Below are 15,881 nucleotides of genomic sequence, written 5' to 3'. Positions count from 1 at the left end.
CACTGCGCTACTCTACCATTCCGAGGTTCGGTGGCTTTCACGTGGAACAGTGTTGTCACGTGTGCTGGAATTGCGCAAGTCTATTCGGGAGTTTTTACTTCTCCAAAAGCGCACAGAGCTGGCTGCACTTTTCAGTGACAATGTTTGGGTCACCAAACTTGCCTATCTTGCTGATGTTTTCGCTGAGCTGAACAAACTGAACAGTTCAATGCAAGGCCGCAATACCCATGCCATTCAACTGTATGACAAAATGGAAGGCTTTCTAAAAAAAATCAAAAGGTGGAGGGAGCGCATCGGGGAGGAAACATTGTCCATGTTTCCATCAGTGGATGAGCTGGGAGATTCTGCTGTGCTCTCGCCCCCCATTACACGCGCAATTCTTGCGCATTTGGAGGCGCTCGAGGGACAATTTGGGCACTACTTTTCTGAGGCTGACTCCTGGCGCAGGGACAAAACATGGATACTGTTTCCATTCACAGACAACGCAGCAGACGGCACACACCTGACAGTGACGGAGGAGGATCAGCTAATCGAACTATCCACTGACAGTACGTTCAGACACATATATGACACAAAACCACTCACCCAGTTCTGGATCTCTTGCCAGAAAGACTTTCCGCAATTGGCAGGAAAAGCCATGATGAGCCTTTTGCCCTTTGCCACAACCTATCTTTGCGAAAGTGGATTTTCCTCACTGACTTACTTGAAAAACAAATACAGGTCAAGGCTGCAGCCTGAGGCTGATATGACCCTCTGCCTGACAACCTCCATCCGTCCAAGGCTGGATCAGCTGTGTGCTGCTCATCAGGGTCAGACATCTCACTGATGTGAGAGTACGTGTGCCATCCACAGATGGTTTGAGGATTCATTGTCCCATCTACATGCATGTTTAGTGTTAAAATCTCATAGCTCAGTGTTTGTTTATAAATGACAGTGGCACAGCCACTCTGCACCTTGCACTTGTTTAAAGTTCAAACTTTTATTGTGATTTATTTTAATAGCCCTGTGTTGTGTGCAAGATATATGTTCATAAATGGCAGTGGTACGGCCACACTGTACCTTGCACTTGTTTAAAATAAAAACATGAATATATTAACCTGTGTATTATTTAAATAGCTTAGTATTGAATGTACAATAACAGTATCTATGTTTACACACTGCACTAGGCCCCGTTTAATATAAAACACAATTGTATGCCATATTAATAGTAGGGGGTCCCTGCTCCAACTCTCCATCAGTTTGGGGGTCCCTGGCCTGAAAAACGTTGAAGACCCCTGGTCTAAACCACAGGTCAACGGTTTTTGAACGTGTTTGTGGTTGGACACCTGCAACGTGATCTGTAAGCTGGCAAGTTTTTTCACATTTTGAATTAAGACATAACATTTTCAGTAAATACCAAACAGGTGAATGTGTGAAGCATTTTTTTTAAGTGTCATAGAAACGGCGTTTTCCAACAAAAGCTCATTGAGATGACTAAACGTCATCATGCAAAAAACATTAGCCGCATTGGCACAGCGCTGGTGACGTGCGATATCGTTCCGTTATGGCCTTACGTTAACTTTTTTCTTCTGCCTATTGCATTTACGCCAAAGTCATGAAGCGATGTTAATATGTGGAGATCCTGCTCAACAAAACATGTAATTATCATATTTGTGTTTTAGCCACAGAGCTTGTTTTTTTGTTGTTGAAATATTCCAAAAAATAATGGAGTTTTCACATTGCCTTTAGCCCATTGTGATACCAACTTCTGGGTCAGCCGACAAAAATAAGTCATCACTGTCTCAGTCTTTGTATGTTGAATTGTTGGTGGAGCCTGACACCTGAACAAAAACCTTTAAAATAGTTGTTGAGAGCTGATGTTCTTCCTCTTCTTAAAATATCCAATACAGTGCTTTACTTGTTTTAATCCTCTTTTAAAAACCATTGCTTTCAACTTAATTTTTTTCCAACATGGAGAAAATATATATATATAAATATATGTTAGCAAGGTTAAAATGTTCAAAGAGAGTGAGGGTAAAAGAAAGGTAGAACATGGAGAAGGAAAACATATATTATGACACAACAAGCATGGTGATTAAAGGAAGAATTAATGAGCAGGATGACGTATAGGATCAGATTAGAATGAAAAGTAGAGAGAGATAAAAGCTGATGAAGGCAGAGACAGAGTGGAGGGGATATTATGATGGTGAGATACATCTAGAGGAGATGACATTGAGCAGAATGAGCTGAAATGAGCCGCTGCTCTAAATGCCTGTCAGTCTCCATTATCTACATCTTTGATTCAGGAGGAATCTCTGCGATGTGTGTGTGTGTGTGTGTGTGTGTGTGTGTGTGTGTGTGTGTGTGTGTGTGTGTGTGTGTGTGTGTGTGTGTGTGTGTGTGTGTGTGTGTGTGTGTGTGTGTGTGTGTGTGTGTGTGTGTGTGTGTGTGTGTGTGTGTGTGTGTGTGTGTGTGTGTGTGTGTGTGTGTGTGTGTGTGTGTGTGTGTGTGTGTGTGTGTGTGTGTGTGTGTGTGTGTGTGTGTGTGTGTGTGTGTGTGTGTGTGTGTGTGTGTGTGTGTGTGTGTGTGTGTGTGTGTGTGTGTGTGTGTGTGTGTGTGGCTTCTCCCTGGCACTGATGACTGTAATTTGCATAATGGCCTCACAGGCCATAATAACTGTTAAAGACAGGAGGAGATAAGAGGGAAAGACAAGGAAAAAGGGAAGCCATTATTAAAAAACATCGTGTTGGACTTCTCTCATGTTCTCATCCAGTCAAAATGACATCTGACAGCTGATATCAAATCTTAGAATTTCAGAAAATTAGGGTTAGGGTTGGGTCCAAAAATGTGTAATTGTCTGGACAAGTTATACTACAGGCAGATATCCTTTTACATCCCTGGAAATGTCAACCTTTTTTCCCCGAGAAGTGTTTCCTTGTCAGACACAGGTGTAACTAATAACTTCATTAACCACTGCACTGCACTGCTGGGCCTTTGTTAATGTTATTAGTTCCACCTGGGCTTTTACTGCTCTGACATGTTTAATGCTGTGTTTCAATTTGAATACCTTTGTACTTAGACTTGCTATTTTGAGTCTATAAGTGCAACCAAATACTTAGTATGGCGGAATGCAGTGCACAATGAATATCCTGATGTTGCACTCATACGTAACAGTATGGAACATCCGGTCGCGATGTGTTTTTTTCTTATATTTAATAAACGTACCACTATAATGATGTCCAATAAACCATTGTTAATTGTATGCGTTATTTGACAGTATGTTACGATTTGCTACTGTGAGCTATAGCTAGATAGCCAGCTAGGATAGCCAGCTAGATAGCCAGCTAAGATAGGCAGCTCGATAGCCTGTACTTCGGAAAGTATCTGAATTGAGACACAGCTTAAATGTCTGGTGTAAAAAAATAGGGCTTCACTTAAAAGTTGTACATTTGGAAGCTTTATTCATTACAGTACAAATCACATTCTGAATCAGCATTATTTAATGTCTTTTAGTTCTGTTTACACCTAGTATATCTCCACACTTGCAGATGAGTTGAGGCTACACTGCTATCATAAGTAAATAAATCACATTTGTATAACCACACATGTATTTATGTTGAGGCAAATGAGAGGCATATTAGTCAGAACAGTCGATGAAAAGATTCCTCATACTTTTAGGGTGAAAAATACCTAAAAAATACGCTTCTTTCAAAAACCTCAATAGTAGCTTTGAATTTGAAAAAAAATAAATTTGGTTTAGGCCAGTAAACAACCAAAGAGTACTTGATGATCACAATATTATGAACTTTGGTAAAAAAAAAACATGACACAAATACTTTAAGTCATTTTCATGTTTTTGAAGGCATTTCTCCACAGAAAACCACTAAAATAACAACATGTTGTGATCAATATCGCCCAACTGTAATCTAACCTTAATCCTACTGATTGACTCACCTAGTTTGACTTGTGCTGCATTCATTTATATAATGTTTGCTATGGGTATATTTTACTTGCAGTGGCGTCGGGCCTCTGTAAATACCACAGGAAACTTTGTGGTTAGTTTTTTTCTAAACTGCAGCTCTGAACATCTATTGAGAATAACAATTCAAAGCTCTTATCAACCAGTTCTCAACTTAACCAGCAAATAAATAATACAAATGTGATATTTCATATTGATATAATTAGTGATCGAGCTGGGGGCTCGGTTGGGAAGGTTGCGTTACAAATAAACCTTAGCTAACAAAAGTTCTAATAATTTAATTTGAGTAGCATAACAAAGTTATTCTTGACATTTATTGTAGAATAATGCCAAGACTAGAGAACATTTTAACAGAAATGGAAACAATTGCAAAATAAAAATGACAGAAGCTGCAGTTTCACATAGGACAAACTGACACACAACTTCCTTTTCTCATGTTGCAGATTTCCCCATTAATGTGCATGTTTTTTTAAACATTTGTGTCGCTCTAATGGAGCTGAAACCACAAAACACTCCTTCTTGCAGTCAAATAACAATGTCAAAGTGTCTTTAAATGTTGTATCAAATATGACACACTGCCATGTTTGCAGATAAGGAGAGACTAGCTTGAACGCCTACGTGTCTTGTTGTTGTTTAAAGTCTGTGGTTTGGCTGTTTTTCAGGTTGAGCTCACAAAATAAATGAAGTTACTGCTTTCCCATTCACCGTCTTCGCACATTTTTATTACGTTGAAATGATGTAAAGGAATGTGAGCAGGGGAGAACTGAATTGGATCGTCTTGTTTTTGTCTAATCAATGCAGTCGGGCTGGCTGACTCAGGCTTTTCAATCATGCACTTGAAGAGGATTATTCCATAAGGGTTCAGTGCAGTTCAAGCAGAGGTTTGCAGACGTTTGCAACTTTTTATTTAAAAATTGTGATGAAACCTGGCTTGACATTCTCCTCTCATAATAATCAGCACTATTGAGTTATTTACGCGAGCCCTTTTTAAAATTTGAACCACACTTTCTAAACCACTGAATGGAAATCGAGGGTGTTGCTTGAAATGTACCTCCAATTGATGATTCAAATGCAAGTTTGGAGTAATTACTGTAATGCCAATTGCTAGTTTTTTTTAGATAAGGCATGTTATCTGTACACTTTCGATTTTACAATGGTGGAAGTGTGAGAATAAAAGGACTGCAAATTACTCATAACCTCTTATTTTTATTTTACTTGACTGCTATTTCAGTCCATTTTTATGCATGTCATATACCAAGACAAACATTTTCACAGCAACATCACCATAAAAATCCACACTTTGTAATTAATTCTGAGAAAAATCTACTTCCTCCTTGTCAGAAACTTCAGCAATCCGATTACAAGCTGCACTGTATGACTTTACCATGAGCCGGGACCACATATGGCTATCCCTGAAGGAGGTCAAGGGTCATTTACTGCTCACATTCCTTAAGCTGCAACTTCCCTGGCACCCCCCCCCCCCCATACACACACACACACACACACACACACACACACACACACACACACACACACACACACACACACACACACACACACACACACACACACACACACACACACACACTGACACATTTTAAATGCTTTGTTTGAGTCTGTCAGTTACATGAAACAGCACTCTGTCTGCCGCTGTTGTTGCCCTACATCAAATAAGTAGAGTAAAGGAGATCATTGGGGGTGGGGGGTGGGGGGGCGGATGTGGGAGGAGGAGTATGGCCGGTTGAGGAACAAAAAAAAGGGTGTGACGTCAAATATTTTGAGGGAAAGAGGGATGAAGTTCAATGAGTGGTATAGGGTCTAAAGAGTGATGTGTAGGCATGCAGACCGGGATGTTAGCATAGCAATGGGTCCCTCTTCAGAAAGTGATCTAATTTTTCAATTGGATTTTGGAATATTGCACGAAACTAAATCTTCACCACCTTTATGATACTTACACGTTTTGTTCAGCATGATAATCTCCCTATAAAACTTTAACATAACACATTTTTTTATGACATTTGAAGCATAATGCTATAACTAAAAGTAAAATGCTAACGTCAGCGACTATAAACAAACTACAGTCACATGGCTGCTTGTCACCACCGCTAAGCTAAAGGCTGCTAGTGTAAGGCTTTATGACTATTCAGATTTTGTTATTATAATAATAATAATAATACTAATAATAATAATACTACATAATATTTTTATAGCGCTTTTCCCAGTGCTCAAAGATTTTGTTACTTGTTACCAACTGTAGATTTTAAGATGGCTAAGAGACTTTTAAGTGACTAAGCTTTAGACATCCACAATTATGGTATATACAGAACCAAAGGGGGTAAAATGCTAATACATTTCCAGGTTTTAGGACTCATTCCTGCACTGTATTGAGGGTAGAAAAAGGATGAGTCGTTGTTTTTTCTTGCAGTCTACGAACATGTATTGGCATTTGCATCAACCATACATCTTTGTGTTTTATATCACATTGGGTCATATCAGGTGGTGCCATGAAAATGCAGACGTTAATTCCGTGTGTATTGCATGTTTCATTCATATGTTCTCATTTAAATATCATACGCAGAAAGACAGAAAGATCTACGAGGGCTTTAAAGGAGTTTTTTTTCAATCGTTTATTATCAGAGCTTACAGCAGTCACAAGCTGTCTACGCACACACAATGGCACACATCTGTAATTGACCACCTGTTGGTCTGTGGCCTACTTTCCGCCATATGAAGCACTAGGGAGCGCTGATGTGTAATTCCTTTGGGATTCCTAACTCCTTGCCTATTATTTCGATTGTTTTTCAGCACCACAAAGGGACAGAAAAGCCATACATAGCACATCTTTTGAAGAAATTGGGAGAATAAATACAATTGTAAGGGGCATATGAAGTTCATTCAGTGTCCCATATTCAAACTGGGACCGGATGTTTGGCTGCTTTGCAAATGTTCCTTTTGAAGACTTTTATTCCGTTTGTATAAATAAGGAATATTGCGGGGAGAATCAGAGTTCATTAGGTAAATGTTTGGAAAACTTTTATTGTGCCTTGTGTTTGTTTGTGTGTCCTGATTCAGAAAGCCATACATAACCTCATTTTGATGTTAGATAACCTTTGTGTGTTTCCGTTTTTCCGTATTTTAGTTTGTTTCAGCGGATGTGTTCATATATATAGGGCGTGTATTCCTGTGTACAGACGGGAAGGCTCCAGAACCGTCTGTGTTTGCAATAAGCTCAGAGCAGGCCACCACTGAGGGAAGCTGTAGGGTCAAGACTCACACACACATACACACACATAAACTCCTGCCTGTTTGTAAGCTCTGCTGACTACAGGAAGCAATAATGGTAGCGTGCTTCCGGAGTTCCGGAGGCTTCTCTCAGGGGAGAGCGGCTGCCCTGTCCAGCTCAGCAGAGCAAAACTGAAAAGAAACACAGCAGAGCAGAAAACGATGGAACATGGAGAACAGAATGGATGCGGAATAGGAAATGATACAATAGAATAGGGTAGGGGATGCAATAGAGCAGGACAGACCCAAAAATAATCCAGAAAAGCAGGGAAGCTAAATGAGGAAACAATGGCATTAGGATATAGACGAGCAGAGCAAAGAACTGATTACACAAAAGCAGATTAATCAAAATGTAATATAATTCAACGTTAAATTGTATTTGCTCGATTACTGCATGCCTTTGCTTCAGGATTAGAAAACAAACAAGCTTTGGCTATTTTCAATCAAATGTCACAATATACTTCAATGGGAGGGAAATTTGATTTGATCCTATAGATTAAAAAAGACTCTCGATTTAATACAATTCTCAATTAAGTACATAGGGAGTCCAATTTCAGAATCAACCCAGTCAGTTGTCTGCTAAATAAAGCCTGTGAGGCACGTTATTGCATGAAAGCTCAGTAAAGTGTTCATAAGATTAGAGAGTTTTCATATTTGAAAAAGTGATTGCAATAGTAAACAAGGATGGCAAACTTTAGCCAAAAGGTTACATTTATTCATTCAAAACTAACACAAATACATTTTTTAAACTAACGATTATTGTATTTCTCAAATTCAGTTCAATTTCAAGGTTAACAGAAAAAACCAAGTGCTTCCTGTTTCATAAATAACGTTGAAGGCTTCGGCTGACTGCCTTTTTAGTTTCTCAGAGGCGGGACTTTTTAAAATACAAACTATACAATAAATAATACTGTAAAACTGGTATTTTTGTAATGTTTACACAACAATCCTAATTTGTTTGCCTGAGACAATTTTGATTAATAATAAATGTATTTGGAAACACCTTTCACGACACCCATGGACACAGTAGAACTTAATAAATACTCTGAAAGTGATGAAACACAAAGCAGGGCAAACATAAAATATAAATTCTAAGTAGACACGAGTGCTGGGGACAGGTATCTAGGTTTCTTTTGTAGAAACAAACAAAGTATTATCTATGTTAGGAAGGTTGCGAATCGATTAGAATCTTAGAAATGTTACAAATATTCACTATGTACAGAAATCAGAAAATCCATTCAAATGATGCTAATGTGCACATTATTTTGAGAATTCAGGTCATTTTAAGTCACCTACATGAGGGGGTAATTGGGATGTAATGGTTGCACACTACTGGAATGATCCAGTACAGTCAGCGGTCTTTAAATTGCCTTCAGCCGGATGGAAGAGAGAAATGTTGGGACAGGAAGAGAGCGGGGAATGTGAGGCAGCCTGTGGAGAGAGAGTCTGTGTTGGACTTCATCATCTATGTATCCTGTAGCCTGTAGTTCCACACTGAGAGCCTGTGACACAAGACATCCCTCCTTCCTTCCTTCCTTCCTTCCTTCCTTCCTTCCTTCCTTCCTTCCTTCCTTCCTTCCTTCCTTCCTTCCTTCCTTCCTTCCTTCCTTCCTTCCTTCCTTCCTTCCTTCCTTCCTTCCTTCCTTCCTTCCTTCCTTCCTTCCTTCCTTCCTTCCTGCCTTCCTTCCTTCCTGCCTTCCTTCCTTCCTTCCGCCTGGTGTGAGGTCTGTGCTCATCTTGCCATTCGCTCTGTTTTCCAGGCTGACAGTGCTGCGGCTGGAATCACTGCATGTATCGGTATACGTGTGACTGAATTTGTGTGTGTGTGTGTGCGCTTGTTCTGTTGGCCGACTGTAGAATTGATCTCACCACGCCTGGTTGGATATTACAAGCTATAGCTGTTATCAAGCCCCCAGCAAGTGTGTCGGGTGTAAAGCAAAAAAACCAAAACGCTGGTACTAGAACTTCTTTGTCACATGACGTTGTTGGGCCCTTAAATACTTTTTCCCTTGACTTATACTTTGAGCTGCTTGATAAAATTGACTATTAAGACTTCTTGTATACACAATGTGATGCTATTAAGTGTAATCTGTATGAACAGTGAGCCGCCAATCACCATCTTTTTTGATAAATGTATCAGAAACCAAAGCAGGCCATACTTGTCGTCAACCAGAACCTGAACATGAACCAGAAACAAGATCTGGTCAGAATATTTGGTTTGAGTGAGATACACAAGGTCACATATGGAAATAGATCAGCTACAGAAAGCCTGATGTTTACATCATCTTGTGACAATTCCAGTATTTCTTTTATGACCATGTCAGTTTTTTCAAATATCATACAGCCCTAGAACTTAGTATTTCCCCTATAAAATTGTAAATATGTTGATAGTGTTGTCATGCACTTCAAAAATGTATAATGAGGACTATCAGTCTTTGGTGGCTGTAGCTCAGGAGGTTGAGCGGTCATCTACGAATTGGCAGGTCAGCTATTCGATCCCCAGCCCCTGAAGTCAACATGTCGTTAGGCAAGATTCCCTACCCCAAAGTGCTTCCGATTGGCATGACCGTTGATGTGTGAGTGTGTGTGTGTGTGTGTGAATGTTAGTCTCCCTGCGTAGGTAGCCGCTGCTTCTGTATGAATGTCTGTCCCTGTTGCTGACTTCCGAAAAAAACGTTTTGAAAGGCTCGCAAAAGACTAAAAAATCGTTATGATAAAACGGTTATTTACTATTTATTTGGATAGATATTAAAACAATTATAAAGTTTCCACATTTTTCTGCCCCTTCATTAAACCTGCCCCTTCATAAATTGTTGAGTGAGAAACAACATAATGTAAGATGCAGTCACACAGGGCACATTAAATCCACCTGTTGTTGGTGTGAGTAGAGCGTCAGTGTGTGTAGGTGACGAGGCTGCTGTCAGAGGCCTCAGCCATACATTCATTTAGATGTGCGTTCACAGTGTGCACACCATCTGCCAGTGGTCCTAGGGGTTTGAGCTGATGTGTAGTGACAAGCCGCTCAGACACGCTGAGGGCCCTCCATATATACTATACACACACAAATACGCTCACACAGAGCCATCGTTACAAATACAGCAACTCCTGATGACGGGGCCATGACCCTTGTGGGGTTATTATGTGTCCTGTCAAGACGGATCACCAGAGAATAAAAAAAAAAGAAAAAGTAGGAAGCGGACAGGAAAGGCACAAATCCCACTGCAGCGACATATGTTACCCAACAAAATACTGAAAACACTGCTGCAAGTACAGAAAAACAGAAACAGCTGGCGGGTGAGGCTTTACATCATGCAGCTTTTTGTCATAAAGTGTTTCCTCTTCGCTTATTTCATGAAAAAATTGGATCTTAGTTTAGACTTTAGCAGTGACAGACAGCTATAATCATAGCGACATACCAATCGGAACACAATCACATACAGTTGCGTAATAAACTTTATAACTGAACATTAATTATTTGTAAGGAATAGGAACATTTTGGGAAGTATGTTTATTGGTTATCTTGCTGGGGTTTTTATGAGAAGATGGACACCATTCTCATGTTTGGTCTCTAAATATGAAACTAGCACCAATACCCTATTAGCTTAGCTTAGCACAAATATTGGAAACGGATGGGACCAGCTGGCCATGAGTAACAGAATTTGCCTACCAGCACCCCTAAAACTCACTTATAAATGGTCTTTACCTCATAACCCATACCAAAAAAAAAGAATAAATAACAATTGGTTTACAAAAACCAACATGAAATGCTAATACCTAGCATATTCAAATACGATCTGTAAATGTAGGTTGAGTCACATTCAATTTTAGTATAAACAAGAGGTCACTATCCATTCTTTTGCTGCAGAATGAAGATATACTGCAAAGTATAGAGGCCATTTTTATTTATCTGTGTAAACTTGGATTTGAGCCACATGCGACCGGTTTACAATCAGGCCAGACAAGGAAAGCAGTCAGAAGTGGTCTCAGTAATAAAGGGGGCTTTGATTTGTTGTAAATGGAGCAGCTTCAGATTGAGTAATTGTTATTTATTCCTACTGATGAGCAGAAAAGCAGAATCAGCCACTCTTTCACTGCCATTGTGTAACATGTATAATAGTTGAAATCAAACAACACATCCGACACGACCCGATATACTTTTTTCTTTTGTTTTATTCACTTTTCACTTGCGAAATTCCCTTTTATTAAAACAATCACATGTTGACATAATGACACATGGAGGATTGAAACATTTTAAGCTCTTCCAAATATTTTTTCCTCATTTCATTTTATAGTAGCTTTTGAGTGATTTAGTGCTGTTCTGCTGTACAGTTTCCACGTCCCCTGGTAGGGAATCTGCTGCTTGCCTACTCATTGACATTCTTTTCTCATGAAGCAGTCGCTCTTTGCTGCTTGTACAGGCTTGCCCCGCTGTGTGGATCCCTTCTCTAAGGCAGTGGGTAGAAAAATACATCATGGCGTACTGTACATTGGCTTATTGTGTTCTTTGGAGACAGATTTTTCTCCCTTTAGCTCACCTAAGTGGTTGTATCGTATGTCAACATTTCAATGACTGGCACAATGATGCTTTTATTTGTACTCTTTTTTTTCTGTTTGACCTCTTGCTTCTCTCACTCATCATTCCTCCTGTGTGTTTGGTTGTTTGCAGACCCTGGTAGGAGCGTGATGAGCGCGCGCTTCCACTTGCCTGCTGGCAGATCCTACAATGTCCGGGCGACGGAGCTGGAGCGAGACAGGCAGCACACACAGGTTGTGTGCAACATACTGTTGCTGGACAACACCGTCCAGGCGTTCAAAGTCTGCGTAAGTACCGCTCTCCAAAAGTATCTCACTTTTAGGTTTTAACAAATGGAATCTCAAAATATATGAGAGGATGCATTTATCCACATGAGAAGGACTTCATTCTAAAAAAGAAAGCAAATATACCTGCAAGTTTATTACAGATCTTACTAGTTTATTTGTCTAAATGAAGGTCACTTTGGACAGAAATCAGCTTAATCACATTACTGTAATAATAGGAAATGTTTTAAAACTGTGACGCACCCCTTGTCTGTCAGCGTGTGTTTAATTCTGATACAATGAGGAGGGGAAATTTCCTATGCGAGTCAAAAAACACAATTCCTCTGATTACATCCCCCTCTGATAGATCACATCCTGTCAGTGTCAAAGTGTGTGCCTGGGAACAAGTTTATGTAACAGTATATTTCTACAGAAATACAGCTTCACAGGGATTGCACAATAAAGTTATTTTTGTGTTTCATTTTGAGAGGGGTGATGATGATGAGAGAGGATCTCTTTCACTTCCTGTCACTCTTCTTCTGCTCTTTCTGCGGTTTCCACCTGTTACAGATGCTGTGTGAACCATACAGAGGTGGAAAAAAAACTAAGTACATTTACCTTGAACTTAAGTGCTGAACTTAAAGTATTGTTCTTTACCGGAGTATTTCTACTTTCTGCCAATTATTGTTTTCTTTTACTAGTTGACTTTTAATGACAGCTTTAGTTATATTCTAAAATACAATTTCTAATCACCCCTGTAGACCTTGTATCTCCAGATGTGTTGGTTTCAGGAATGTATAATAACCTGAAGTATGAAGTGTTGCTTTATATGCTTTAATCTTCCTATTCTTAAGTTCAGTCTACATTTTCTTTTTTTTTGATCAGCTGGACAATGCTGAAAAACAGGGGCTTTTTTCTTGCATACATATTTATCAGAGAACCGCTATGTTACAATACTAACAATAGCTTTATAGGATATGATGCATTGCTGTTCTTAACTAGTGCTTAAACTAACCAACAATGTATTAAGAAGTTCAAATGTGCCAAACCTTAAACATCTATATTGAAATGCTCAATGATGCAGCCTTAAAATTAACCCAGAAACCTCCTTTATAATAGTAAAACATTGACAGGCAACATTTTACTGCACTCTGACTATATTAAACCTAAAATACTTCCAGACTCTTACTTAAGTAAGGTTTGAACAGCATTCATTTATCTTGTAATCGAGTATTGGCACAGTGTGGCTTTATTACTTTTAATTCACTAAAGGATCTAAATACTTAAAACTAGGGCTGCACAATTATTTGACAATTTATTTAAAAAACAAACAACATTCAAATCACAGAAAGGGCAATACTCTGGAAAATATTCTGAATTTATTAATTACATTTTAAGTGCTGTAGAGAGGTCATAGTATTCTAAAGACTTTGCAAAAAATCTTTGATTGGTACAGATCCTCAATAAATGTCACACCATGATCGTGTTTAATATCTTTTTTAATGTGAAAGGTACAAAAAAGTCATTTCCTCTTATAACACCGATCATCTCTCAATTGCAAAAATCAGTTAAACTAATCAGAGTAAGTTATTTTTTGTGCAGCTCTTATTCCCATTGATTCATCCAAAATGCTGGTGAACTTACATCATACGTCATGTTCCTTTGGTGGATGCCTAATCAGGATTATCCGGGATCACTTTCTTACACAATCTCTTATATAAAATCTCTCCTCTGCATTTTCTCATTCTTTACATCTCTCCCTCTCTGCTTCCTGCTCCAGACGCCCCCGCCTCCCCCCCCCCCCTGCCTCCCTCTGAATGAATGACTCGGCCTCTGTCAGTTTCTCTGTCAGTGTCATTGATCAGACCCCTGCAGCAGCTCTAACTTCCTGGAAAGACAAGCCATCCCGAGCGCAACAATACTCCTATTGATCCTCTCCCTGGCCGACTGGCCTTGATTCTAGCGGAGAGCGAAAATCCAGAAGCAGCCACTTATCGTCATGGGAACCGAGGCACTCGTGGTAGAGGGGGGTGGGGGTACTGATGATCTTATAGATGGGAAGTCTTCTTTGGCAACAATCTAGTGAAGGCTTGATAAATGACAAGAAATTTAAACAAAGCCCAGCCCACTACTGACCCACCTTTCTAAAAAAACAAAGGCAGGGTCAGTAGCAGGATTTATTCAGAGTCAAGTGACATGCAGCAGTAACCATAGTGACCACGAACTACCACATACACATCCAGCTGTCTGTAAGAGCTATTCGGTAATTAAGGAGCTCTTAATAATGAGACAAGGATCAATTATCCTGCCAAACAGCTGTCATTTACTGCTGAATTATACCTCCGGACAAAACAAATGCAAGCCACGTGGAAGAAATGATTTTAAATGATTAGAGAAGTAGATTTTTTTTCTGAACACAATTTTGCTCCTTCCCCAAGTTTAAACCAAGGGCTTTGAATAACTTCGTTATCAGAACTGCAGTTTCCATGCACCTTGACACTGAATAGTTTTGGGGCTATGATTGCCAGGCCTACCAACCAAAAAAAACGAACGGAATTTGTTTGCATCATAAATAACGTGTCTGTGTGAGACCAGTGGTATTTCCTTAAATTACAAGGGTAAACATTTGTAGTATAACTGTAGGAAATGTTTGAAGTATGCCTATTTGACTGAAACACATTGTTAGTGCATAAATTAACAGTTTAAAATCTGAAATTAGCTACATTTAAATTGCTTATTCCATGCGTTAACGATTTATTAAAGACTTGAGTTGAAATAAAACTAAAGAGATAATCGGACCTTCTCCAGTAGTATACAGTAGGGGTCTCCAGGATAACATTCTGCCATGACAAACAGACACACAAGGTCAAAACAAAGCAAGTGTCAGGGTTGCAGCATTTGGGATATTTTTATTTTTATTCTTGAGTTTATTCTTATCCCTATGCACCCTTCCATTTCTGACACGGATTCATATAAAGAATTAAAATGTGTCTGGTTGTAGTATTTTGGTTACAATTGAGACTATAGTTGGTTTCGTTTCTCTTTTATTTGTTGGATTTTCCACATTTTTTTGAGTGAGTATGTTTTGGATAGAGAGGTAGAAGGGAAGCCTCCTCCTTCAGGAATATAGCTCTCTTCCTGTCCGAACAAGCTGCTTGGCGCATTCCTGAATTTCCACCATTGTTTAACACAAACACGTACATGCAGCACATTCATTCGTGAAAGGAAAGAAATAAGGGGGGAAATAAATGTCACACTCTGCGCCTTTTGTTAACCTGCCATAAAATAAAAACCTATGGGATTTTCCCTCAAGCGCCGCTTTGAATTTTAGGTCCGTCCGTGTGATTGATGTCCGGGGCTCTTTTCCCTTCTCACACTTTAAATAAACCTTCAGGGGGGAAATTTATCAGAGCATCTCTCTCTCTTATCCTTCGGCTGGAGTCGTTTTGCCCTTAGCATAGGTTAGCGTAGCCTTCCTCCACTATTTGTGTATCATTTAGATGGTAGCCAAGTGAGCTTCTCTTGTGCCTTTCCCTTTTGTTTCTTTTTCGTTTCATCTTTCTGTTTTCATTTTGTAAACGGTTATCCCTTTACCGTTCTTCTTTCTCAGGATTAAAGAACTTAGCATATGTGTCTCAGGTAATTTATCAATTCTGTGAGAGCTTAGCATTTCTAGTTTAGCTCAGCTCAGTTTAGCCTTCACACTCTCTTCTGTGCTATTAGATGTTAGCCAAGTTAGCTTCTCTTGTGCCTTTACTTTTCTTGTCTTCTTTGATCTTTTTTATACATTTCTTTCAAATGGTTTTCCTTTTGCCTCCTGCTGTTTTTCTCTCATGTAGGACTT

General features: G+C 39.3%; 1 protein-coding gene across 1 annotated transcript in view; it reads left to right on the top strand.

Moving 5' to 3' along the window:
• ptpn4a (protein tyrosine phosphatase non-receptor type 4a) overlaps positions 1-15,881 on the top strand; it is an 87,112-nt gene that overhangs the window by 19,658 nt on the left and 51,573 nt on the right. The window contains exon 2 of the mRNA XM_063887786.1: positions 11,907-12,061. Coding sequence (XP_063743856.1) covers positions 11,924-12,061 — 138 coding nt within the window. The 5' untranslated portion in view covers positions 11,907-11,923. The remainder of the gene's footprint in view (positions 1-11,906; positions 12,062-15,881) is intronic.

This window comes from Eleginops maclovinus, chromosome 7 (genome assembly GCF_036324505.1).
Source record: "Eleginops maclovinus isolate JMC-PN-2008 ecotype Puerto Natales chromosome 7, JC_Emac_rtc_rv5, whole genome shotgun sequence".
In the NCBI taxonomy this organism is placed as follows: Eukaryota; Metazoa; Chordata; class Actinopteri; order Perciformes; family Eleginopidae; genus Eleginops; species Eleginops maclovinus.
The sequence above is the reverse complement of the archived record's forward strand: the minus strand, read 5'-3'. Positions and strand labels throughout refer to the sequence as shown.